The 26,976-nt window shown below is 37.3% G+C and overlaps 1 protein-coding gene across 2 annotated transcripts in view; it reads right to left on the bottom strand.

Moving 5' to 3' along the window:
• Positions 1-19,377, bottom strand: part of chd1 (chromodomain helicase DNA binding protein 1) — a 41,430-nt gene extending 22,053 nt beyond the window's left edge. Inside the window, exons 1-21 of one of the 2 annotated variants that reach the window (XM_030149285.1) lie at positions 19,037-19,377; positions 17,392-17,505; positions 16,786-16,993; positions 16,286-16,408; positions 15,592-15,788; positions 13,421-13,695; positions 12,669-12,894; positions 11,389-11,489; positions 11,006-11,184; positions 9,652-9,776; positions 9,235-9,451; positions 7,683-7,772; positions 7,384-7,574; positions 5,768-5,956; positions 5,420-5,582; positions 3,679-3,831; positions 3,473-3,544; positions 3,234-3,383; positions 1,957-2,105; positions 1,765-1,861; positions 76-171 (exon numbers count right to left, since the gene is read on the bottom strand). In XM_030149285.1, coding sequence (XP_030005145.1) covers positions 76-171; positions 1,765-1,861; positions 1,957-2,105; positions 3,234-3,383; positions 3,473-3,544; positions 3,679-3,831; positions 5,420-5,582; positions 5,768-5,956; positions 7,384-7,574; positions 7,683-7,772; positions 9,235-9,451; positions 9,652-9,776; positions 11,006-11,184; positions 11,389-11,489; positions 12,669-12,894; positions 13,421-13,695; positions 15,592-15,788; positions 16,286-16,408; positions 16,786-16,993; positions 17,392-17,444 — 3,054 coding nt within the window. In that variant the 5' untranslated portion in view covers positions 17,445-17,505; positions 19,037-19,377. Of the gene's footprint in view, positions 1-75; positions 172-1,764; positions 1,862-1,956; positions 2,106-3,233; positions 3,384-3,472; positions 3,545-3,678; positions 3,832-5,419; positions 5,583-5,767; positions 5,957-7,383; positions 7,575-7,682; positions 7,773-9,234; positions 9,452-9,651; positions 9,777-11,005; positions 11,185-11,388; positions 11,490-12,668; positions 12,895-13,420; positions 13,696-15,591; positions 15,789-16,285; positions 16,409-16,785; positions 16,994-17,391; positions 17,506-18,874; positions 18,903-19,036 lie in introns of those variants that run through there. The other variant, XM_030149286.1, reaches the window with a different exon arrangement.
• Between the last annotated feature and the right edge of the window lie 7,599 nt (positions 19,378-26,976).

The raw sequence follows: 26,976 nt of genomic DNA on the forward strand, positions 1-26,976 counted from the left end.
ATCAAATATGAGTTTGCACACATTTCTTTGTTGTTCGAGGAGTCACAGAAGGACATTGTTTTTGGCTCATTTTACCTTGAACTGAGACAGCAGCTCCTCTCCCACTGTGGAGGGTCCAGGGTCATTCTCCCTGGTCTCTGCTCTTTTGAGGATTTCATCGATGTCCATTTCCTACAGAGAAAAAGGACAAGACTTCACTCCCATATACTTCATTACAATCATTAACTCCATTACATCAGCAATGTGGAAGAATCAACAATAATCAGTGTGTATGATCAAAAATCTACATTTGAGATGCCCTCTCCAGACTGCAGAACAAATCTACCTATGCATATCAATAAAATCACCGTGAACAATGTGCAATAATCAGGGTTCATACACATTTTTCAAAGCCAAATTCAAGCACTTTTCAAGCACTTTTAAGGGTAATTTTCAACATTTTCTAGCTCAGCACTGTATCACTGGGGGGGGGAATAAATATGTACAAGAATACATATACTTATGATTTTTTTTTTCACTTTTTAATCACAATGATGTATATTGTATTATGCTATAAACATCTAACATTGTGTTCCATTACTGCACAAAGTTTAGAATTTACAGGAGTTTTATCCAAAAAAAAGGGGGGGGGGGGGGGGAGCTACTTGGCCTTCTTCAGACACACTCACACCGAGACAAAGATTAAGATAAAAATGCACCTGCAGTCGATGTGAGAACACCTGGTAATTTTCTTTTTTGACAAAAAGTCTAATTTTTCTAAATGTGTCGCCTCTCTGTAAGTAGTATTGGCTTGAAATCTAACCTGACCAAGTTAATATTAAAAATAAATAAATAAATCATATCACAGAGTTAGAAGTGTCGGCATTTTCAAGCACTTAAACTAAAATTAAAGCACTTTTCAGACCTTAAAAACACAACTTTAAAATTCAAGCATTTCCAAGGATTTCAAGTACCCATATAAACCCTGAATAATGAAAAATCAACAATAAGCAGAAACTACTGTACTTAGCTCTCACTGTTCTCTGCACCTACCTCGGTATGTATGTGTGAACTGACTGAATGGGAGGGGGTATGTGTAGCAGGGTTCCTACAGGTTTCTACACGTTAAATTTAAGACTTTTTAAGACCTTTTTAAGCCTAGTTAGAAAAGAATTTAATGCCCATTTCGCAGCCTGTTTCACTGCCATACTGGCAAAAATTTGTTCCTAGAATTTAGGAAAAAATATTGATTTACTCCAATGCCTTGATTCCAACCGTTCTGACTCATTCCTCACTGGGGGCTGCAAAGTTAGCGATAATTGGTTCCTAATTTCAAAATAAATTGTCAAGTTGGAATGGGTGGAACTGAGTCGATTAATGTTACTTTCTTTGCAGTTTGGACATTTCTCAAACACATTTAAACACAATACAGCCAACAAGTTTATGGGAATATAACTTACTACCTACCATATTGAAATTAATACCTTTTAAAGACTTTTTTTAAAAGATGTTAAATGCAGATTTGGAAATTCAAGACTTTCAAGACTTTTTAAGACCCCGTGGGAACCCTTGTGTAGGCATGTGTTTTTACTGTTTTCACTATTTATTCTAGCTCTCTTAATACCATTTAAAAATTTTTATTTTACATTGTGTATTTTTTTACTGAAGCACCATCTCAATAAAGTGCATTTGAATTTCGATGTGAATACAATGATAATAACAAAGGAATCTCAAATATTACAAATGTGATTGGGCATCTTGGAATGTATCAGACCAAATACACACCTGAGGCTCCTGTTCTTCACCCTCTGGCTCTTTGAAAAGCTCCTCAGCACCAAACTTCAAAATCGCAGACAGCTCCTCCTTGTTAAACGGTGCTGAACTGTATTGAGGAATCAAACACATTTAATCACAACCTAGTAATATCATATTGGAAGAGAGCGTGTAAAGCAGCAGAAAGCGGTGTGTGTTGTTGACCTGGATGGAGCAGCGCCCGTGTGGAGGACAGTTTTCCCTGTAGTGTCCATCCTCTGAATAACAAGGTGATCCAGCACCATCTTCTTCTTTGCTCTTTCAATGATGTCTTCCTCCACTGAGCCCTTGGTCACCAGTCGGTAGATATTCACCTGCCAGTCAACAAGCAAAATGGTGAGGAATACAGAACATTGTGTGGTGAATTTGTACAGTAAATCCAATCAGTAGCACCTAAACCCCAGTGTTTCAACTGGTAAGGTTTTGCCACGGCGACTGGGGGGTGGTGGGGGTTGTGCGTTTCGGTTGGTAACTGCACCTGTGTCACTTTCTGTCCTACTTATAATACTATGGAGGTACGGGGCAGTGCAGTCTGTGCCCCCCGCAGAAGTGAAAGTCAAACTTGACGCTCAGTTATCTTTTTCCTACCTCCTGAAGCTTCGCAAACTTTCATTTAAGGGGCAAGATGTTTGTCCTGGCCTATTATATGTCATATACAGGGTGGGGAAGCAAAATTTACAATATTTTGAGGCAGGGATTGAAAGACAGTGTATGACCAATTAGTTTAGTGAAAGTCATGAGAATTTATTTGCCACAAGAAAATTGACATAATAGAAAATGTTTTTATTCTATGTGTACTCCTTCTTTCTCAATAACTGCCTTCACACGCTTCCTGAAACTTGTGCAAGTGTTCCTCAAATATTGGGGTGACAACTTCTCCCATTCTTCTTTAATAGTATCTTCCAGACTTTCTGGTAATAGTTTTGCTCATAGTCATTCTCTTCTTTCCATTATAAACAGTCTTTATGGACACTCCAACTATTTTTGAAATCTCCTTTGGTGTGACGAGTGCATTCAGCAAATCACACACTCTTTGACGTTTGCTTTCCTGATTACTCATATGGGCAAAAGTTTCTGAAAAAGTATGGATAATAGTGTTAGGTATGATTATGACATCAGTATATGTTTGGTTTCAAAACAATTGAAGTAGTGCCTGCTGAGAAAAAACAACTAAATGTTCAGTGTAAATTTTGCTTCCCCACCCTGTATATGTACAATAAGTCTCATGTGACGCTGATGATTTTCTTTGTATGAAATGTATAGTGTGGCGGCAAGGATTTTGCCATGGCACAGCGCCACGGCAAAACCTTACCAGCATAAATGCTAATGTCTCAGGAGTTAAAGGGTTACGGGGGACCTCTGCCCCAAGTAGGTTTGATAAAGTAAAAATAAACACATGACCTCATTCCTTAATATGCAAATAGTAAACTGTTGTTACACACCTGTCTCTTCTGTCCAATCCTGTGAGCTCTGGCCTGAGCCTGAAGATCATTCTGGGGGTTCCAGTCAGAGTCAAAGATAACTACTGTGTCTGCTGATGCCAGATTGATACCCAGTCCACCAGCACGTGTAGATAACAGGAAGCAGAAGTCCTGCACACAGGAGTGGAGGTAAATTATGTCAAACGGTTCATCCAAGTCGAACACAATCTGCGTGAAATTTTCCACAGTGCTGTGTTTACCTCTGAGCCCTCAGCATTGAAATGATCCAAAGCCTGCTTCCTCATCTCCCCTTTGATTGAGCCATCTAATCGCTGCACAGGTTAGAACATTAATATCGCACATTAAGATATTGAAAATATGCATAAGCAGATGTTCCGATCATCTCAAAGGAAATCTGTGGATTTTGGGGTTAAACCTGTAAATGTATATTGTTTCTGATACTTACCTGAAAAAGGAACTGCCGGCTCCGCAGATATTCCGCCAGGATATCCAGCATCCGTACCATCTGCGAGAAGATTAGCACTCTGTGGCCTCGCTCCTTTAAACGCACCAGCAGCTTGTCCAAAAGAACCAACTTGCCACTGCTGCGGATCAGTTGCTGTAATTAAATAAAGAGAATGGTCAATTAATACCATCATCTACTGCAGGGGTGTCAAACTCGTTTTAGTTCAGGGGCCGGACCAGTAAAGTAACAACACGATAACAACTCCAACCTTTTCTCTATGCTTTAATGCAAAAAGTTCAATTTAATTACGAAAACGTTTCCATACACAAACTATCCTTTCACAAAAATGTGAATAACCTGAAAAACCTAAATTTCTTAAGAACAATCAGTGCAATTTAAACAATACTATGCCACAACTTATCATTTACACATGCGCATTACAACTTCAAGATCTACAAATGCACAGAATATTTACCAACAGGCATAAGGTTGTTAAAATTTTGGAATTTAGAACTAAAATGTGTTTGACATCCTTGACTGCTAATATTTTCAGTGTAATTTTTGCACTTTGCAGATTCGTCCCACGGACCAGATTGAAACCTTTGGCAAGCCAGTTCAGGCGCATGGGCCATATGTCTGACACCTCTGATCTACTGTATAAGGATCACTGACGTAGGTAAATGAAAGGCAAAACCACTTCTGTTGCTGTCAGCATCCCTTTACTGGGTGTGTAGCTGAAACTAAATATACTTAAACAAGGGTTACAGGAAAAGAAGCTTGACTCAAGACAAAAGTCATAAACCCCATTTACATTTTGTAAAAACACCCACACACACTGTTCACCTTTTAGAGCCGCCATGTTTTTCATGTAAAAGCATAATATCAGTTCTATTCTGTTGTGATCCCTGAGTCACATTACATTCCCCCTGAGGTAGCGTCTATTGGACTGCATGAATAAACTCTAATGCCTTTCATATAAGAGCCACATTTAGCACAACTCACCAATGTAGGAGAAAACCTAAAGCAACACCAGCAAGAAACTTTGAACTGACTACAATTTTCTTGAGAATAATAATATACCTGCTGATGGTTGGATGGATAACACAAATTGATTTATTTTGTTATTTGATTTTTTTTTTATTTGTGTTTTTTTTAAACCCCACACACACACAAAAACCGAGGAGCAACCTGCATCAGCAGTTAAAAGAAGATCATTAAAAACTCTTAAAAGTGCAGTCTCAGTGCTGTGAAGTGACGTAAAACCAGATTGAATTTTTTCTAAAATCCAGCTTCCCTCCACATAAAATTGCAACTGCAAATAGACAATTTTTTCCAAAACGTTTGACGTGAAGGGTAGTTTTGAAATGGGTCTGTAGTTACGAAGAACATGGGGATCCAGGTTGTGTTTTTTAAGCAGAGGTTGGACAACAGCATGTTTAAAGGCACTAAGGAAGCAGCATCAGGGACATGCTGAAGCAGCATCAGGGACACATTCATAATTCTCAATGAGACCCAATTACATTAAATACATCTTTCAAAAGTCTGATCTAATCTGATCTTCTTAACTAAAGGCTATGGAAAAGCAAACATTAAAATTATATGTTTACTCACCAACAGTTAAAATATTCTTACACCAAGTATCACACTTTCATTTCTCTGTGTTGACTTCTATTACTAAATGTATCCTGTTTTCTTTGTTGTATGTTTGTGTGCAGACTAGTAATAATACAGCGGGCCATACCTGTAAGGCTTCTGCTCTGTTGAGGAACTCGTTGTCCTCTGGAGGCTTGATAAGGTAGCAGTGGTTACAACACTTCTTCAGCTCCATCATGATGTTCAGGAAGCCTGACGTGCTGCCCTTAGTACCTTTACTCAGAGCCTTGTAGTTCCTGGTCAGGATCCATCTGATCACACAAGTGAAGAAGAAATGACAATGAGTACATTATTATACAGTTTGGAAGTATTGTGAAATTAACTATAAAAAGCTACATGGACAATTTCCACTTCAATTAACACGTTCTCACCACGAGGAGACTATAATATGGTTGATGAGCTTGGTGAATTGCCATACAACAGTTCCAGCTCTTACTTGTAATACTGTTTCTGGATAGCACTCATCTCCACCCTCAAGATCTGCTCCACTTTAGCAGGAAGAGACTTCTCCACATCCTTCTTAACTCGACGCAGTAGAAAAGGTTCCAGCTCCTTGTGCAGACTCGTGTAGCCCGAATCTCTTCCTTTACCATGCTCTTCCTCAAACATCTCCCAAGAATGAAACCTTGAGAAACACACAGTTGTATTAACGTCAGTGTCATTATGTGGTCTTTTCACATGTTAAGATGAAACAAGACCAAGGACTAAAAACCAATAAAAATCACAGCTTGGCAAATAATTAAATGTAAAGAATTACCACTGAAATTACATTCTAAATTGCTATACTGTTCCTTTAATGCACAGGCGTCAAAAGTATGCCAAACATATTCCCAATCTGTTAACAAGGCAATATTTCTTTGTTTTGCTTCTTTTTTTTTTTTTTTAATAAAGATTATTTCCCGAAAAAATTGAGATACACCAGAAATATGCACGAATACTAAACTAATTTTGATTTGATCAGAACAGGATCTAATGCTATATTATAAAACTTCCCTCTGTAAAAACTTAAAGTGCAGGATTTGATTAAATACAGTTTTAACATTTGGCTTTACCAGTACAAAAAAACACAATAAATAAACAAACAAAATTATGTTTTACAGACATTGCGGTTTAAGATCCTGCTCACATGTTCATATTCTATTAGTTGTCAAAACAATGCATAGTGTACAGTCCCTGAATTATTCAACATCATAACATTAATTTTGTGCAATTCCAACAAAGGAACTAACATCTGCCTCTTTCAGACAATGAAAAGTGCTTTTAGGATGCTTGAAATAACCATTATTTAACAAAACAGTGTTATCAACTTAAAAAAAAAAAAAACATTCATGATCTGCAATATCACAATACTAAATTTGTAGTACACAAGCAGAGCAAAATACTCATGTGAATATAGAAATAAAAGAACTGGCAGGACCCCCCCCCCCCCCGCCAAAAAAAAAAAAAAAAACCCAGAAAACAAAAACAGGACCAAGGGTCCTGTAGTCCAACGGCATATTTAAAGACATTAATTGACATTCATTAGACCTTTCAAGGTCAATCAAGGTCAAAGGTCATGGCATCAAATGAAAGCCCATGTGTGACTTCCTATCTATTGCCAATAGTAATTATATCAATATCTTCAACTGATTTCATGTTATAACACTTTGAAAGTTGTCCCATTATAAACCAATGGGGATTTTTTTTTAAATTCAAAAATTCATTAAAATTTTAAAAAATCAATATTTCCCAATTCTTTGAACAAACTTGGTAGACCTAACGCCAAAGATGTTCTACAACAAATATCAAGTCATTCTGACTGACGTTTCAGAGAAGAATATTCTTGAAAATTTGACATCAACATCTGATACCAATAGTCCATCGGACTTTTCGACCCATTGGACTAAAAATGAACCTCCACCATGTCTGCATTTGAATAAATACCTAAAAATATCAATACAGTACTTTTTAATATTGATACAGTATTTTGAAATGAAATATCGTGCTATATGGCAGAACCGCTATTTTCTTACACCCCCAGTAGCGCTCTGTTTAGTATTTGATGTGACCTACTTCTCAGGCATGATGAAGTGCAGCAGGGACCAGAGCTCTTTGAGGGAGTTCTGCAGAGGCGTTCCTGTGATCAGAAGCCTGTGATTAGACTTGAAGTCGATCATGGTTTTGTAAAGGAGGGAGTCGTCGTTCTTCAGTCGATGCGCCTCATCCACACCAATGAAGGCCCAGTTAACACTTCCTAAAAACGACTGGAGACACACATTTGGTGCTTTGAGTTTACATGCACGTACATCACAGACCAGGGTAGAAATAATGAAATTATAACAAGTTCCATCACAGATTTTCACGCAGCTGACCTTGTCTTTAAGGAGAATCTCATATGTTGTGAGGAGGATGTTAAACTTCAGTCTCTTGGTGTGAACATGCATCCATTCGTGTGTCCTGATCTGTTAAAAAAGTTACAGAAAACACAATAAATTTTAACATGGTCATTAAGATTCCTGGCTATCTGCACGCCAACATCTTGTGCCTTGTGTAGATCCCATGTGACCAGCAGCTCATGGGATCCACATACGCCCACTACAAAGCAAGTCTGCAACAACTTTATACCGTGTGTGATTAAATGAGTCAATTAATGATGCTCCAGGTTCCTGAAATTGCACAATTCAGAGTTGACATACAAAAAGAGCATTAAAGAGTTGAGTTTGTCTTAGCAGCAGTCAGTCTAAATCTAGCATTTACAGACAGCGCCAGGGATCAGCATATCGACCACTGAGGATGATGAGATAATGAGTGTTTCCATAGCAATTAAAATATGTAAACTCCTGTTTCATTGTAGAGCTGAACACAGATTTTGTTTGCATAGCTCTTTCTTCTTTCTCCATCTCACAACGACACTAGACCTGCAGAGAAAATAATCCGTTTAAATCCAGAGTGGTTAAAGAAATCTCATAATGACATTATTGGGCTGGGCCAGTAATGTACAGCTGTATTTTATTGTATATACAACTGTAAATTTAGTGACTAATTTCAGAAGCAGTGAGGTTAAGTAGTGTGGTACAGCTTACAGGGTTCCTACATATTTGAATTTTCAAAATTCCATACTTTTCCATACTTGCGTAGGAACCCTGAGCTTAGGTTAATTTGACTCGCTGTAGAGTTATAATTCACTGTTAACACTGCAGTTAGAGGTAATTCAATTGACAGAAACAGTGCAACAACTTCGACCTTTTTCAACACAGATTCTACACTTCTGAGACCCCCACTCTTCCAGGGTTTATCGAGGTGGTTTCAAGTCCAACAGTATGAATTTACAGTAGCAGCAAACCAAATTACAGACACCCCAGCAGGTAAAATTTAAATAACTGAGCAGTTTTAATACTGACAAACACAGAATCACTATAAACTAACTTTCATAATTTTTCCCTTATTCATTTATTTGTGTATGTGAACTTACAAATATGTATATGTGTACATATATGTATGGGTGTGTACAGGGGGTTCATATTATATTATGTCAAGCTGTAAACTTAATGAAGGTGCAGTATGTATGTGTATGGGTGTGGGTGTGTGTGTGTGTGTGTGTGTGTGTGTGTGTGTGTGTGGGGGGGGGTGTTGTTGCATAGGAACTTCATACAACAGTTTCATGTTCTACTTTTCAAAGTCCTAAATTATTTATCCAATGTGGGTTTATCTGGAAGGAAACCATGCAGTTAGTATAAGGAGAGGTTGAATTTAATGTATGCACAGTTTCATTGCGGTGGAAGAACTCCTTCTTGGTCAGGCTATGAACTTTTCAGCCCCCCCTCGTAATACAAATGTTTAGATTGAAAAATATCAAATTGCATCTCCTGCCTCAGGGATGACATGCTTCAACACCACGCCATAACAGTGTATGTTTGACCGTACCATGTTCCTGCTGCTGATGTCTCCCAGATAGACCACGACGTTCATCTGGGGGGCCCACAGCTGGATTTCCCTCTGCCAGGAGGTTAACGTTGAAAGAGGAACCACCAGTAAGAAGGGCCCGTACAGTTGGTGCTCATTGAACATGTAGTTGAGGAAGCAGATGGTCTGGATGGTCTTCCCTAACCCCATTTCATCAGCGAGGATGCAGCTGTTGCCTCTATGAATGAAAGCACAGGTGCAAAAGAAAGAAAAGTTAAGATTCTGAACTTACACATGCTATTGTGTGATGGCGAGTTTGAGTTACTATACACCTCTGAAGTGCAATTATTATAAGGTGCAACTAAAGCCTTGTGTGAATCATCAAAAGCAATTTTGGATAAAACAAATGAGCAGCATAAAGGACTGCGTGATTCGTACTTGCACCAAGAGTGGGCCATCCAGTTCAAACTGTCCAGCTGGTAGTCTCGTAGCTCCAGGCCGTCACCTCCGATGTACGTTGGCTGCTTCTTCATGGGCATAAACCTGGGTCTCTGTTTCAGCACCTAAAAATAAGGCAGCATGTGAAAGTCAGTTAAGGACTGTCAACGTCCAAAACAGAAAAACCCTGGTCTATCCAGACTGTAAAATGAGATTATAAGATAAAGCAAAGAAATAGTGTTTAAAGATTAAAAATGCATTTAGCTGATCAGAAAACTAGGGCTTCAGCTTGATTCTAAGTATTTTTAACTGCTCTGATCAAGGGCTGAAGTTATTTTTTGTCCTTTAGAGTTGATCATGAATGCATATTTTAGACTGTTTCTGAGACTCATAATGCTGTCCTAGATTTTTCTTAACTTACTACTGAAAACCTCAGTTAAATCACAACGATGCACAAGGCGACATGTTCATGAAAATGATCCTAAACAAACTCAAAGAACATTTTTCCTGTTCAATGAGTGATGTCTACTCTACTGAACTATTGGGGCCACGTATGTTAAGAAATCACCAAAATGCAATATAATTAGTCAAAATTTATATTTATAAGACATCCTTAAGAGTATACAATATCTATATACAACATTAAGTACTGATGGTAGATTCCTGCCATTAATATTGTCATTATAACCCACTTCTGTGATTACACACATGTACTTTATCACAGGGTTCGTACACATTTTTCAAGGTAAAATTCAAGCACTTTTAAGGGTCATTTTCAGATTCTTCCAGCACAGCACCTTATCGCTGGTGTAAAATACATATCAACAGGAATATGTATACTCATGATTATTTTTTTCACTTTTTATCACAATGATGTACAATGCATTATGCTACAAACATCTAAAAGTATGTTTCATAACAGCAAAAAGTTTAGAAATTAAAGGAGAACACAAAGTTTTATCCAAAAAAAAAGAAGCTACATGACGCTCTTCAGACACACTCGCACAGAGACAAAGATTCAGATAAAAATGTGCCTGGAGTTGACCCAAGAACACCAGGTTATTTTCTTTTTTTGACAAAGTTTTATTTTTCTAAATGTATCACCTCTCTGTAAGTAGCTTTGGCTTGACATCTAACCTGGCAGATATAATATTAAGAATAAATAAATATATCACAGCACAGAGTTATAATTGCAAGCACTTTCAAGCACTTAAACTAAAATTCAAGCACTGTCCAGACCTTGAAAACACAACATTGAAATTCAAGCATTTTCAAGGATTTTAAGTACCAGTAAGAACCCTGTTATCAACATATGACGCCAGTAGCGTACAGTGAGGATGCAACAGTGTGATACCTTGCAGTCTCTAGACGGAATGGTCTTGGATTGGTTTCTGCTCATGTAGTCGTCGATGCATTTCTGAAATTTCTTGGCAATAAGACCACCGTCTTCCCAGCTACACTCTGAGTATGGCAACCCCTGCCACTTGCACAGGTAGTCTGGGTAACCAGCCGCCGACTTCTGGTTCGAATGCCCTGTTCAAATGAATTGATCCTTGTTAGAACTCCTGCTAACCTTTAACCATTATTTACTTATAAACGGATTAACTTCTATAAAAATATGAGACATGGGGAAGCAGGTAGGGCTGGGCACAGAATGACTGCTGTTCTTTCACAAGTACTTTACAGGATGCTGAGGTTTTACATTTTGACAGTAGTACCCACAAATAGAAAACTCACCGATAATCCTTTCTACAAGCTGATACTGTGAGTGCAGGTCATCCATCAGTTCTTCCTGACAATTGAAATACTCTATATCCTCTGGAGATGCCGCCTTTAACCTGGGGAGAAAAAGGTGTGAGCATCAGAAAAAGGGGGTGCCAACTTAAATTAGGAAAACATAATTTCAGTGGTTTAGGGAAGGAATTTGTAGGAGCAGTAACACTTCTTGAAAATGTGCTTAGGCTTAAGATGTTTCTGTTCAGACTGTGAACAGTCTTGGGGAAAAGCACAGCTGATCTGTTTCTTCAGAGACATTCCAGGGTCTAATCTCTGCCTATTTATTCTATTGATGGAAGCAAAAAATGACATGCAACTGCTGTTGTTGTTTGTGTTAAAATTCCAGATGGTGTGTAAATAGCCAGGGAGGTATATTTTATATTATGTTTTACAATAGAAAGAGCGTACAACAGCTATGTTGATATTCATGCAAGATGCAACATTGGAAAGACAATGAGGTGAAAACTGCTCCTGATCTGAGGGGGGCTCTATGGTTCCCTGTTTCCAGGAAAATGTGTGATGTCAAACCTGGTCAAATTTCTTCAATGACACGACAACAAACATTTGACGCTGTTTTAGAGTTTCAGAGGGGGCAATAAGATGCCATTTTGTTTTGTTTGTTTTTAATTTCCTAGTTAAAATACTGTTTCAATTTTTACACATCTTAAATTCTCTTGGCATTCAGTGTGGATGGCAAAGGAGAATTTCCATTGCACAAGGAAACCTGTTTCTTTGCTGTGCACATGACAATAAAACACTTTGAATCTTTGAATAAGACTAAATCTGTCATTCATACTGGATTCTGGCTCCAGTAGATAACATCTGTGCTTAGTAATACAGTCCTATTTTTAGGCATCCTATTATAAGAATATGGAATCTGGATGGACCGCAGGAGGAAGGTGACCATGAGTTTTACTACTTATATCAGTGCGTCTTCATGTCTGCTCTCAAAGAACATCAGTGGTGAACATTGTGTCCCTTCTACCACTTGCTTTCATTCTTGGAGGTGTATCGTCCTAGAGGCAGTTTTCACAGCCAAGTCAAGTGTAAAGTGGGTTCTGTGTTAAATAATGACACAATCAGTGGTACAAAGACTAGTGTGAACTCTAATAAACAACTTTATGTGAATCATTTCAATACTCTCTTCCCCAGATTTTGCAAATACGATAAGGACAGCCACAGTGCACTTCAGTGAAATACTGAGCGCAGAAGTACACATTCACGGTTTATGTTCCACTCACCATTTCTTTTTCTCCTGCTCTTTCTTCTTGAAATTGTCCAGTTTCTTCATGCCCTTGACATTCTGTAATTTCAGTGTCTCTTCTGTCTCCCAGGTGTTGTGAATGTGGGCCCAGTTCTTCCACTTTATCAGATACTGAACATCACCCGCCTCCTTGTTGGGGTTGAAGTTTATGTTGGGGTCCCCGTCTGCTTCTACGGCGTATACTGTTGTTACACTTCCAGTCGCTGTTGGAAAAATAAAACACACACATTTTAATTCTGTGGACACAACTTAATCAGAATACTTTATTCATCCCAGGGGTAAATTATTGTGTGTTACAGTTTCTCCATTCAAGTAGAATAAAAGAAGGTAGCAGGAAAGAAATTATCAATACAATTTTTTTTGGTAAAATAATAATAATAAATATATATAGCTCTGAAATATACAAACATATAGCTCTGAAATCTATCTATATCTATAGATCGATAGATAAATATAGATATACAGATTCAGGAAGAGTTTCAGTGACATCTCCTGATATTCTTTAATAAATTTTTACATAAGGAACCAAAATAAAATACTATGACAGATTCAAATACAAAAACAGTTTACCATCATAGTATGTATGCCAGGTCTGCTCACTCACCACTGTAATTTCTCTTCAACATCCTTTTCTAAATCTTGTCTTTTGAAGTTCATTACAGAACGTTCACAGAATTGTTGAATTCAATTTCATGATTTTTACAGGCCTGGAAAATGAAAGCCACTCACCTCTTTTCCTTCCTATTCTGCAGTCCATTACTCTCTCCAGCGTTTCGAACTCATCTTCTTCAGGCTGTGGGACATCCTCTCCCAGCACCTCCACCAGGTCATCGGAGTCCGTCTTCAGCTCCTCATCCTCTTTGTAGCTGATGTTGACGGTGGCCTGTCGCCGCGGCCCTGATGACACCGCCTTCTTGTAGCTGTCGTCCTCGTCTTCAGATGATGAACCCTTCTGGGGTTTCTTCTTCTGATTGCTGCTTTTCTTCCCGTTGCGAAAATTCATCCTGAAATACGACAAGACATTAAACTGAAGTCACTCAATGTAAAGTTTAAAAAAAAAAAAAAAAGAAAAGACAAGTCAAATGATCAATACCAGGAAATGTGGCCTTTTGTTGATGCACTTTGATTCAATTGCATTTATATGTAAATCAAATCCAAACCATGAGGTAAACACACGGGTTTACCAACTGATTCATTCAGCTGAACCAAAGTAAACAAACTGGGCAAACAAACTGAACTGCTCTTAACAGGGCAAAGTGTTGTACCACTATAACACTTAAATGCAATACCCAAATATCATATGAATATGCAAAGTTTCTATTAAAAACATTATATCTGTCAACCCACATGACCCCCCCAAAATCAAGCCTAGCACCTCAGACCCTGGTGAAACCTCTGGAAAACCCTGGGAACAATAAACTGAACATGGATCACATTTTAACTCATTCTTAGTCTGTTGAGTAAAAGTAAGAAATGTGTAACAAATGTAGACAACTGACATTTGAGACAATAACCACCTAATGTTTAAATACAATCATTAATGGAAGATTATTGCACATTATTATCAAGCACTTAGCGTTTAAGGATCTACAGTTATAGCAACTGTTCATATAAAACAACTTTCACCTGCACAGGGGAAATGTACATTTAATAAATGAAATGAGATGACAAACAGCTGGCACTACAGCTAGGTAAAGTTATATCATAATATACAAAGAAAATTGAAAAAGTAAAACATTTTAGCCATAGCCAAACCAACACAAAATGTCAAAAAATACAAGTTTTAGCCTGTTTAACAAGGTAAGTGTTTAAGTACATGACAAATAAAAATACATATATAAAGACAGTGGTTGCATCAATTAATCTAAAAGTAAAGAACATAATGTAAATTAAATAAAACATTTAAATATAAGCAAAAATGACCCAACTTCTCTAACAACGTATAGGAAAGTTAAATGAAGTTTTAGCTGAGAACACTAATAAAAAATGTTAAAAAAACAAAAACAAACAATAAATACATGCAAAAAAAAAAACCTCTCATCTCTGACATGACACTGTTTAAACAAAGAAATTACTAAGACATTCACTGGCTGCTGCAGTACAGAATAAAGTGATCAACTGCACAGTGAAGAGTGGACATGTGTTGAGTTAGAGAACACAACAGGATCTATAACAAGTATATTTAAGTTTTCCTTAAATTATTGTACACAACTGTGTAAAGTCACTGTCACACTACTGCAGCTACTCCTCACCAACAATTCAGTCAATTCACTCTGTGTTTTGACTCCATCTTTCTGAGTGCATCAACTATGATGTTTGTAGTTTCTGTAGTAAAAATGTCAAACCCAATATGGACTCTTCCATGACTTCACACCAAAATACATTACACTAACACTTGGAAGTTAAAGATCACTAACAGAATACGACTGCTGAAGAATCACTACAAACAGACTTGAAGAAACTCCGTAGCATTACAGCAGTAGCGCTACATCCCATAATGCAATACTCTTTTTACAATACAAAGCGTGAATGTGACTTATAGAGGGACAGGAGAGTTGGATAAGCAAAGCTCTGATGCCAGTTTCTTTAACAAACTGCATGACAGTTTGTACTTACTGTTGGTGAACTAGTCATTTAGTACAATCCATACAACACCAGCTGCAAAACACAGACTATTTTCCAGACATCACCCCATTCTGGTACAACAGGCTGTGCGTCTTACTACATAAATACAGAACTGGCATTGCCCTAACTTCCTCCACCTTAAAGAAACTAATGGATTTTCAACTTGGTATCAAACTAATTGTGAAATTTATGTTAACAAAAAAACTCATAATTATTGCCATGTCCAGACAGGCTGTTCAGACCAAAACACTTATCTACACTGTTTATCAACTTACTTGGTTGGAGGCTTTCTGCTTTTTGTTTTGTGACTGGGCTCATAATCTGATGCGGTCTCATCACTGTTGTCCTCTGCTGAGGAGTCTGATCCAGATCCACTCCCTGATCCAGAACCTGATCCAGAGTCAGAGGAGCCTGAATTTCTTCTCCTCTTGGAGCTGCTAGATGAGTCGGATTCATCGCTGCTTGATGAGTCCTAGGGAGATTTAGCATCATAGACAATAGTTAATAGACTATTACAACTGGTCAGTGGCAAAATGAAATGCCTGCATAGAAAGTTTAAGTAAATATTCAGTGAGATTACTACAATTTCTTATCTCAGCAAGTTAGTATTCCAATGAGTAGGGCTGCATATAGTTCACAACTTAAATACTGGTAGTGATGCCTTGCCTTTAAAGGTGGGTATAAAGCAGTACTTGTCGTCATAACCATTTTCCTTTTCATAAAATGTCACAAGTCTATTTTAGGATTTTTACACCAGCTTTTAAAAACTAAAATGTCTGTGGCAATTTAATGCATTTTTAATTAAAGGAATTGCAATTAAACAATATTGAACATTGCTCAATATCCGATTGAATTCTGACTACTTTGGTCAATGCCATAAAAATATGAAATCTAACCAAATAAATAATTGCTCTCCAGGAAATGTGAGGATTATGAGTATTGACTACTGAGTATCAGTTTGATACAAACCTCATCAGATCCACTATTTGAGGAGCTTTGTCTTTGTTGCTGTTGCTGCTGCTGCTGGAGCTGCTGTTTCCTGAGCATGGCAGACCTCTGCACTGCTAGGATACTTGGGTTAGACTTCCAGAACTGCAATCAGAGATGTTGGTTAGCTCAGTGTAAACACACAGGTGATGACGCATTTGTCAACAACAGTAAAAGGCTGCCAACACTGTTAAACCATTCAAAAGTGATGTGCCTTTCATAGTTCTGTAAAATTATGTCAAAGTAGGTCAACAAACCTATCTGAACCCTGATCAACTGCAGTATTCTTTTGTAAAACAGTTCTCTGCACCAGTTGCACTGCTGACACAAGTCAATGATCCATAAATTAAAAAACAAAGATTGGACAGCAGCTTTACAGATATTCCATGTTGCATTTCTCACAAGAGTTACTCAAAACATGAGTAACTGGACAAACAGCAGTGACACCCATTACTCTGATTGTACTGACAATACATTTGTACCTCAGCTCCATCAATGTTTGACTTATTTGGTGGTTCAATCTTCTCCTTGGATTTTTCTGTGTCAGAATCTGACTGGCTGCCAGAGTCTGAGCCACTTCCTGAGTCACTGCTCCCTGACTGGCTGCTGCTGCTGGAGGAGCTGGAACTGGAGCCTGAGCCAGACCCCGATGCCGATCCCGATCCAGAACCGGATTCATCATCAGAATTACTATTGTTATACAAGACAGAACATGAAGAAATACGTTTGTACATTATTGCACAGAATTATTGAGACAATCATCAACATTCTAAGTCAATTTTGAACATTGGACTAATTTTTAAATACATAAAAATGTACGCCTTAACAAAGGTGGAGACAACATTATTGGCATCCACTGGTGCTGTGTGCACAGATAAACTCAGCATAACTATATATCATTTTATAAATTCACTGTGAGGATTTTCCACTTTTCTCTACTTTTGATCCCAGTAAATGAAATCTATTGGACTTAAGGTCTTTTTTGCTACATTTGACTACGTACAATAAAATATCACACCTGATTACAATGAAATAGTAAATAAACTACACCTGTGTTCCTTTCTGAAGAACATGATTTGCTGGTTTACCTTGATTCTCCACTGCTGTTGCTTACACTTTCATCCTCACTGCGACCTGCCATGCTGAAGTCCAGAATACAGACTTCCCCCCCAATAACCTTCACCAAGTTCTACGTGGTTAACCTGCAAGAGAAGATACATATATCTGCATCAAAGATACCGGCCAGAATACACAACAGAATGGCATTTCACCAAAGCTGACTCAGTAAAGCAACATTATCCTTTAAGAGAGATGCGTCTATGGTTTTTGAACAGGGGTAGCCTATATGGTTGAAATATGGATAAATGTGGCAAACACACTTGCCACATACAAATATGAGTAAAGAAAAAAAAATCATACATCTTATTACAGCGTAGTTTGGCCTATTATTACCCCTGCAATGAATAACTGAAAATTCCTTGAGGAGCTGTCAGTGCAATTTAGCACCAGGTGTCTATAAAAGGCGAATCTTATGATCACTTAAGCTTTTTATTTTCATTCTGATAGGATTATACTGTCATCGTGGTACACCAAGATGTTAAGTTTTTATGATGAGCTCTAGTTTAAACCAATTACAAACTGACGATGGCTATTGCTAACTTTACTTGTGCTGTGTTTGCTACCTCACCGCAGAGGCCTATCAGGCCTGAACAGCAGCATGTTTACATATCAGGAACATTAAGTGGTGAAAAAAAAGAGCATAATAAACCTGCTTACTGATAAACACAAGCTGAGTAGTGGGGGGCCTAGTGCTAACCCTAGCGTCATCGATTACAATCGTTACTGTATAGTTACAGTGTTAGTGGGGCTAGATTTTAGCTTTTAGCTAACTAGCTAATGCCGGCTAACGACGCCAGTATTATTGGCGGGGTAAATTACAGAAATGTAAGCAGACGCTGCTAACGCGTCTGCCAATTTCAACTGTCCGCATCATAAGGGAAAACAACATCCCGATATAATAGACATCATTTCATTGCTACAAACAGCAAGATTAACGTTAGCTTCTTAAATGCTACAGGACAACTGTCTTGTCTAATTTCACTTGAGCTAACGTTACTGTTTGCTAGTCCTTCTGTTGTGTTGGTGTTTTGATACTCAGTTTTTAAAAATCTAACGATAGTAATACAATAAAAACAACAGTTACGGTTCTAAATCTACGCCATATTCCACAATTATGTGAGGTAACCACTAAATGCAGTGCCATTTTTGATTTTTCGTCAACGTGGGCACAATAAACATGAACAGAGGGATGCTAGCATAGCGTTTACTGAGGTTGTCAAGGAAAGTAACGCTAGCTAACGTTGTGAAGCACGAGGCTAGCGCGGAAGCTAACAAAATGACAAAACTTTGCGCTAGTTCATCTGAACCGGAGCCGACCACAATGATCCCTTTCCAGCTACGGTTCATTCTCGACTTTAAACAGTCTGCACTTTCTTATGTAAATGTATGTACACACAGTGGACCACAGCCAAGTGCTCAACTTATTTAGTATTCATCATTTAACCCACATACCCAAATTAGCTAACCTAACTTCATCCTCTTCCATCTTGTTTTCATTCGCCGCTCACTTCTCGCGGCTTTTACCCCATCAACATGTAACGTTAGCTTACTTTCTCTCTGAACTGAGAGATAAGTAACTTCACGCCGCCCATAACTTGATGTTTTTTTGCGTACCTGACAAACTCCGGTGAAATGCTTGTTAGAATCTACCGTCCCACTTGTTCACGGATCCTTCTTCTTTTATTTAGTGAGCTAGCAGCAGAGCTAGCAGAGCTAACGCTGCTTCACGTTAGCCAGCTAGCTCCCAGTTAGGGAGAGCAGCCACAAACGGCTCCGTTCGGAAGAACTGCTACAATTTGGCCCTTTCTCCCGCTCCAGAAAACGAGTATAGTCCCCTTCTCCCTTAAAGGTGTACGCGAAGTCTAGAGCTCGTCGGTCAACTGGAATAGTTTAAAGCTGGCATTTCAATCCAGGGTCTTCCGACAACCGGCCTCCGCCATGACGCCGTAGGGTTCACTTCACTAGGAAACCCCGGACAGTGACGTAACGACTGTGTACCGCACCGCACGCACTGCAACAGCAGAACATCTGGAGCGGGTATTTTTAGACAACACACACCTCTGCTACTACCACAGGTTCATGCACAAAGTACAGGGCTTCAGTGTCAGGATGGACACATTAACCCTTTGATGCATGAATTATGAGGACCTTAGTCAAGTTTTTTTTTCCTGAGTGTTTTTATTCCTCTTTAGAAACTCAAATGAAATGAAAAATACAATGTGATTGAATTTTTTTTTTTTACCCTTTCATGCATACTTGTCACTCCAGCGGACAGTTATTCTATGGGTGTTCTATTGTTTATTCATGGGTTTTGTTGTTGTAGTTCCATATCAGGACTCTTATGCATCATCCAAAACACTGCAATTCATACAATTATAGTAACTTTGCTGTTCTTGATAAACCTGATCTGCACTAACATGTTTTAGTGTAAATCAATTGCTAATTGGTATTAGACTGTAATTAACAAACAATTTTTTTTTTGCATGTCCTCCTGAGACCCAGCGATGCATTTTGTCCTCTGTCGGAGACAAAAGTTTGACAGTTTCACTTTAAAAATGCTGTCCATTACAAAGGACATTCCATTAAAAAAATAATAAATCAATAAATAAAAATAGTTTTTAAAATGTATCTGAAAAAACTGTTGGATTATGCAGTTTCCAATCAAGACCATTTTTTTTTATGTAAAAAAGCTAAAACTGTCCATTTCCTGGGTCTGAGGAGGATTTTATCTCCATGAAATGAGTAATAACTAATATTAGAGTGTGATAAAATGTGAGAAAACAGTAGCAATTTAGCAATTAGTAGCATTAAAAATGCTTTTATTTCATAGTTTTCACATAGTATATCACTTTCTGATGATAATTTTTTTAGAAATGTTTCGTCTTTGCTTCAAAAGTTAAATGTATGGTGTCCAGCTGAGTGGACATTTTTGTAACTCCATGAAAAATACGTTCATAAAAAAAAAAAAAAATCAATTGCATTGTTTTTTTCATGCCTAAAGAGGAACAAAAACACTCAAGAAAAAAATATTGACTAAGGTTCTCATAATTCGTGCATGAAAGGGTTAATATCTTATTTCACAAAAGAAAATCCTGCAGATACAATATATACATAGTGATACTGGGTCTTACTTTCTGCAATTCTCCTTTGTGCACTCTTCCCACCTCCCACCCCTAAAGGAATAAACCAACTAAACACACTCAAAAGTAACAGGTCAAAAACATAAAAGTCTAAGGAAAAGAAAAAATTAATTAATTAATTAATTAATTAATTTATTTATTTATTTATTTAAATAAATAAATAAATAAATAAATAAATAAATAAATAATAATAGGGTCAAGTCACACGGTTATGTAGGGAGTGCCCAACTACATTTTATACTGTAATTCAAAAAGTATTTAAGATAGAGACATGAATAGTACATCATTTTAAAGGTATTAACTAGTACTTGAAGCTCATAAAAAGAAAGAAAAGATATCGTGCCATCTTTTGCCATAAAAATTTGAAAAACTGCATGGTTATGTAGGGAACAAAAATTAACATCTAAATTTTCCTTTTTTTCTAAACGTGATGATGATGATGATGATGATGATGACGATTATTATTTAATAATCGTCATCATCATCATCATCATCACAATAACATTAATAAGGGTAACAACACAAGCATGAGCATAATGATGCATACTGTAACATCAATAGCAGTAACAGGGCAGTATTCATGATGTACAAACTCAAACTTTCTCCATACCGGAAAGTAAAGGCAACCAAAATTCATTAAAGAGATGGCCCCGATTATATTTATCCAAAGTCGGTTTTTCTCAAGGTAAAAAAGAAGACAACTGATCATGGAAAGTCTTAAAAGATAGAGGGGAGTCATTCTTCCAAAATAAAAGTATGCATTTCTTTGCGAAGTAAGTCATCAAAATTAGTATCCTGCATTTTTTATGATCTAACTGAAAATTATATGTGTCATTTAATAAATATAAACTGCTGCTTAAATCGAATTGTAAGTCCAGGACTGATTGAGTGAAAGAGTGAATTAAGCTTCAATAAGTTCTGAAAAGGTCGCAGTCCCAGCACATGTGCATGAACGGCCCTTCCCTCTTTTTGCATCTATGGCACACTGATGACATATCCCTTGATATTCTACGCATTTTTAGTGGAGTTAGGTAGATTTTGTGGATGAATTTAAAATTGGCTTCCTTAATTTTATTACTTGTTAAAAGAAAAATGAATTCTTTCACAGATGTTTAACCAGGCATTACTTTCTAATGTTCTGCCTAACTCCTCCTCCCAAATTTTCTTGAACAATTGGAAAGAAGATTGGTCCTCTCTTATCAGAATATAATAAAATTCACTGATCTTTCCTTTTATCGTATCTGAGGATAGCAAAGTGTCTTCCAATTCAGATAATCCAAGCCATAATTTCTTTTCCTTAATGAGACTATTGGTGATGCTCCGAATTTGTAAATATTTTAAAAAAGTGTTTATTGGAGACGTTGAATTCTGATCTTAGATTTATAAATGATTTTAACTGCATGTTCATATTTAACAAGTCTTTGAATTGTATTAGCCCTGCGATGAACTAGCGACTTGTCCAGGGTGTACCCCGCCTTCGCCCCTATGTAGCTGGGATAGGCTCCAAGAGACCCCCGTGACCCTAGTGAGGATAAAGCGGGTTCAGAAAATGAATGAATGAATTGTATTAAACCAGAGTTTGTCCATTGACATGTATTAACCCAAGTGATTTGAGTGTTTAGGTCTGGATTTTGAAAAGTCGGAGAGTGTATAGAGCTACAAGAGGACTGAAAATTTTTTTAAGAACCTATTTTTAGAATAGAATAGAATAGAATAGAAGCTTTATTTGTCATTGCATAATAAATACAATGAAATTGCACATGCCCCCCACATAAAAAAACACAATAACATTCATACTACATTCTCTCACTCATTAATACATTTAGTAAGCACAACACACACACTGAAAACACATCAATATTAAAATACTACTATATAAAACTGCAATTTTATAAAAAAAAAAAAAAGAAAAAAAAAAAAAAAGGTGCATTTTATATAAAAGTCCTCTGGCTTGGATTTAAAGTGCTGGTGGCTATGGTATATGTTGGTGATTTAGAGAATGGATGACTCTTGGAAAAAAAATTGTTTATGAGTCTGGTTTTTATCAAGTAACAAAAATGTTTAATTAGTTTTTTGATACAAAGAAACATGTATTTAAAACCTAATATCAGAAAGTGATATACTGTGTGAAAACTATGAAATAAAAACATTTTAATGCAGCTAATCTGATGTTTTCTCACATTTTAACATACACTAGTTATTACTTCATGGAGATAATATGCAAAAAAAAAACAACTTTTTGTTTTAGAAAACTGTTAATTACAGTCTAATAACAAGTAGCAATTGATTTACACTCAAACATGCTAGTGAAGATGAGACAATAACAATAATAATGATTTGATTTATATAGCACTTTTCTATGAACGCAAACTGAAAGTGCATACAGTGGATCCATTACTCATTCACACTTTGGTTATTGGATGACCCGCTCTACCTCCTGAGCCACGGTCACCCATGTAGACTCATCAAGAACAGCGGAGTGACAGTAATGGTATGAATTACAGTGTACGGGATGATACATAAGTGTCCACTGTGTTGGCTGATATGGAACTAAAACAACAAAACCCATGAATATACAAGAGAACAGCTGTGGAACTGTCCACTGGAGTGACCGCTGTGCATGAAAGGGTTAACTAAGGTGAAAAATAATTTAAAAAAACAAAAAAAAATCATGAAATGCGAAATAACTTTCACATTAAAGACTTTTGAGCCTGTAACTATTGTTTTTACATTTATAAACTTATAAACATACAACATACTGTAGATTTCAGGGGGATTCAGTGGATTCAGACCCCCCCCCAACATTTAGAACACAAGAAAATGAAACAAGCAGATTGATGTGAGCAGCTGATGTTGTGTGGATTTGTTACTGGTATTATGTGGACGGACGGTGTGTATAATATTCTGTTCATGCTTCCTTTTCTTATATTCATCATTTAACAGCTCTTATGTATTTTACTGTATTTTTTTTTTTTTTATAGTTTTGTTTGTTTTGTTTTCTCTTTCTCTTCTGCCCTGTTTTACTCAGTTCTGGTTGTAGTTATTGTTTCCATTCTAATTATCACCATGGTTGTTACTGTTTATATTGTTGATATTTGCTTGTGAGGGTCTTCGCCACCTTCTTCTCTCTTGCCCCCCCCAATCGAAATGTGGTTCAACAAAAGTCAGAATAAAGTCAGTAGAATATCAAGTGGAGCTTCATATACTTTATGAAGTTACCCCTTGGCAAAGCAAATGTGTTCAGCACCAAAAGGAACCAGACTACTGTTCTGCTGTTAGGATGAAGGACAAGACAAGTTAAAAACAAAAGAAAGAAAAGAAAATGAAACAAGCAAAATGACTTTTATTTGAAACACTATAGCCTTATTCATATACACAACAGGTATTTACCTTCAGCTCTAGCTCCTCTTTTTTGTTTTTTACTTGTGAACTCATATTAATAGTAAATCCGTTTGGGTTAATAAGTTGCTGATCAGTGGTTCTGTCAGTTTTGGTTCAAATGTGTTGCAGGTCTGCAGGTCATTTCAGGTCAACTCACCTTTTCGGAAAGTGCCACTTCAACTTTTTACAGTTTATGTCATTGAATTTCTTGAAAATAAAATATGTGAAAACTTTCGGTAACTTCACAGGATTTTGCAAAATGCTATCACTCTACACAAAACACGTATTTGTGTGGCTCTTTCCATATTTTCTATAGCAATTTACAAAGTTATTGCTGGGTGATTACCATAATCCAATTAATGAAAGGAAAAAGGGCAAAAGCACAAGAATTCATAACTTTAAATGTATTTTAATGAGAGTTTTAGGATTGCAAGGTTTTTTGTTTGTTTAGACAGATTCAATATGAATGAAGTTGTCCCAAGACACAGATGTGTGTGATATGTTTTGAATGTGAAGAAAGTTTTGAACATGACAAGAAATCCTACTCACACACACGTGAACTATTAAAGTCCATGGGGTTTTTACAAATTAATGAAAAGCAATTAATGCATCATTAACAGCAATCATTTCCATTCCAGGATACTACCCACTGTACAGTTCCCGGTCGTCATAGCGATGCAGTGTGTTACTTCGTGTCGTCTGCTCAGAGTCTCTGAAAAACTCGCTCGTTGCCTGTTGTCTCGTCAAACTCATGCTGAATTTTTTTTCCGTCTGAACCTCCTGGACAAACCATGGTGTAGTTTTACAGTTTACTGTCATCATGTGGATTCACCTACTGACAGATTTACTGTAAACTACTGCATCTGTTTTGTGTAAAAGGGCGGGGCACAGAGACGACTCTGACCAATCAGTGGTCTGCTGTGCTTATACGTCACCTTTTAGTATCTGGTCCCCAGTCCTGGAACCTCAGCGGAGGTGACACCAAAAAACTAGGACCGGGTACCAGATTCCAGGTCCTTCTTTGTAATGGAAACGCAAAAAGGCCGAGTCCAGTCGAGTGGAGTCGAGCCGGTACCACATAGTGGAAATGTGGCCCAAGTCTAAACTTTTTATTTTATTTAACCTTTATTTAACCAGGAAATCCCTTGAGATGAAATCTCTTTTTCGAGGGAGACCTGACCAAGAGGCACATCAGTACGATACAAATGAAGTAACAGAGTATAAAACCACATACAATTAAGACAACATAAAACGACTAGAAACATAAAAGCTAAAAACCAGTTTAAGAACAGCAGTCACACACTTCTGTTCGACAGTTGGATAGAAGATTTCAAGACTGAACTTCTCTTTAGTCTTGAAACATATGCTTGATTTATCCATAACATACAGGTTAATTCTGCTGCTGGTTCCCTGGACCATGGTGCTGTTGAAGATCTGGTGCTGGTCCTGAGCGCCTGTGTGCTAATGCTAATGCTAATGCTAACTGTAGGTATTGTGTAAATATTGGGATAAAGAAAATGAAGAGGCCGAATTTCCTAACGCAAGTTGACCTTTTAACCTTTAACCTTTATTGGATAGAGCCTAACTGAAAACTCAGTGCAGTGTTTTTGTGAATTTCCTGTCATGGTGGCTTTAGGTTCTGCTTTGTCACATGTTGACACAGGCGTATGTGCACACTGAGTGGACAGTGATCCACAGGATTTTGGGTCCCATTCAGTGTTTCTATGGCTCAGCTCAGATTTTTATGGAATCTGACACTAGAAATAATACCTAATAATATCTGAGGGTCCCTGCTCTCACTCCACCCCTAACTGCACACATTTTTTTTTACCATTACATAAAATATGAATTATATTGTTGCTGTCAAGCAGATGCTGAATTAAATGGAGACTGTTCACTTGAGTACAAGACATATAATAGCTATCATGTAAATTAGTGACTTAATTATCATAATAACAATTTGACTTATTTTCCAGTCTCAGTTATATCCTCCTGAGACCCAGTAATGCATTTTTGTCCTCTGTAGTGGACAAGAGTTTCACAGCTTTATTAAAACAAAACAAAAAACAAAACTGCCCACTACAAAGGACATTTCATTAAATAAAAGTTTAAAACATTAGCTGAGAAACTGTGGCATCACACAGTTTCCTATCAAAGCAATTACATAACGTAAACATAACATGCACACACTTAAAAACCCTGGGCCTGACTTATCAGTGGATGCCAAAGTTTTTGGACAGACGGACGGACAGACGGACGGACAGACGGATGGACCAACTAATGACAATACTCTGCAGCCAGTGTGGCCGAGGGTAAAAAACCCGAAGCCTTTACTTACTGGGTCTCAGGAGGGTATAGAATAATTTACTGATGCTGATATTGATCAGTTCCTCCAGTCAACAGTCCAAACAAAATAAAAATGATCCAAAAATCAGGAGAATGTCATGAAATTAATAACAGTTACTGAAACAGGGCGTTGACGTTGATCCATGAATGTCAGGGATCATGGATAACCAGCTAACATAGCATTTACCTCATTGCATAATTACCATAAAGTCATATTTATGTTTGGGCCTAACTGTAATATCTGTGTCACTTTACTTTTCTGATACTGCTGATTTATTTCATGTAGATGTCACTATTTGGCCAAAAATATGCAATCTTGCTGTACCACATTTGTCCAGCAGTCAGTGCCAAAGCATTTTAGGAATAGCAATGTGACTGAAAGGCTATTGTATTCCAAAATTACTAATATCTCCCAAAATATTGGTCCTATCAACTTGCCGTTGTCACTAGTCTGTTCCTTGACCAAAAATAAATAGTCTGCCAAACTGCAGCAGTCAGCTCTGTCCAGATGTTGTGTGAATCCAGAGGCACACATATTTTTTTGTGTGTTTTCTGTTCTTTTGTGTTAATATAGTAGGTTAAAGTAAAAAAAATAACAGGCAGATGATATAGATGAAGTTGTGCTGAGAAAACAGATCCCAAACATGTGTATAGTTAAGATTTCTTTATATAGTATATAAAGGCAAA

Source organism: Sphaeramia orbicularis, chromosome 12 (genome assembly GCF_902148855.1).
Source record: "Sphaeramia orbicularis chromosome 12, fSphaOr1.1, whole genome shotgun sequence".
Lineage (NCBI taxonomy): Eukaryota > Metazoa > Chordata > Actinopteri > Kurtiformes > Apogonidae > Sphaeramia > Sphaeramia orbicularis.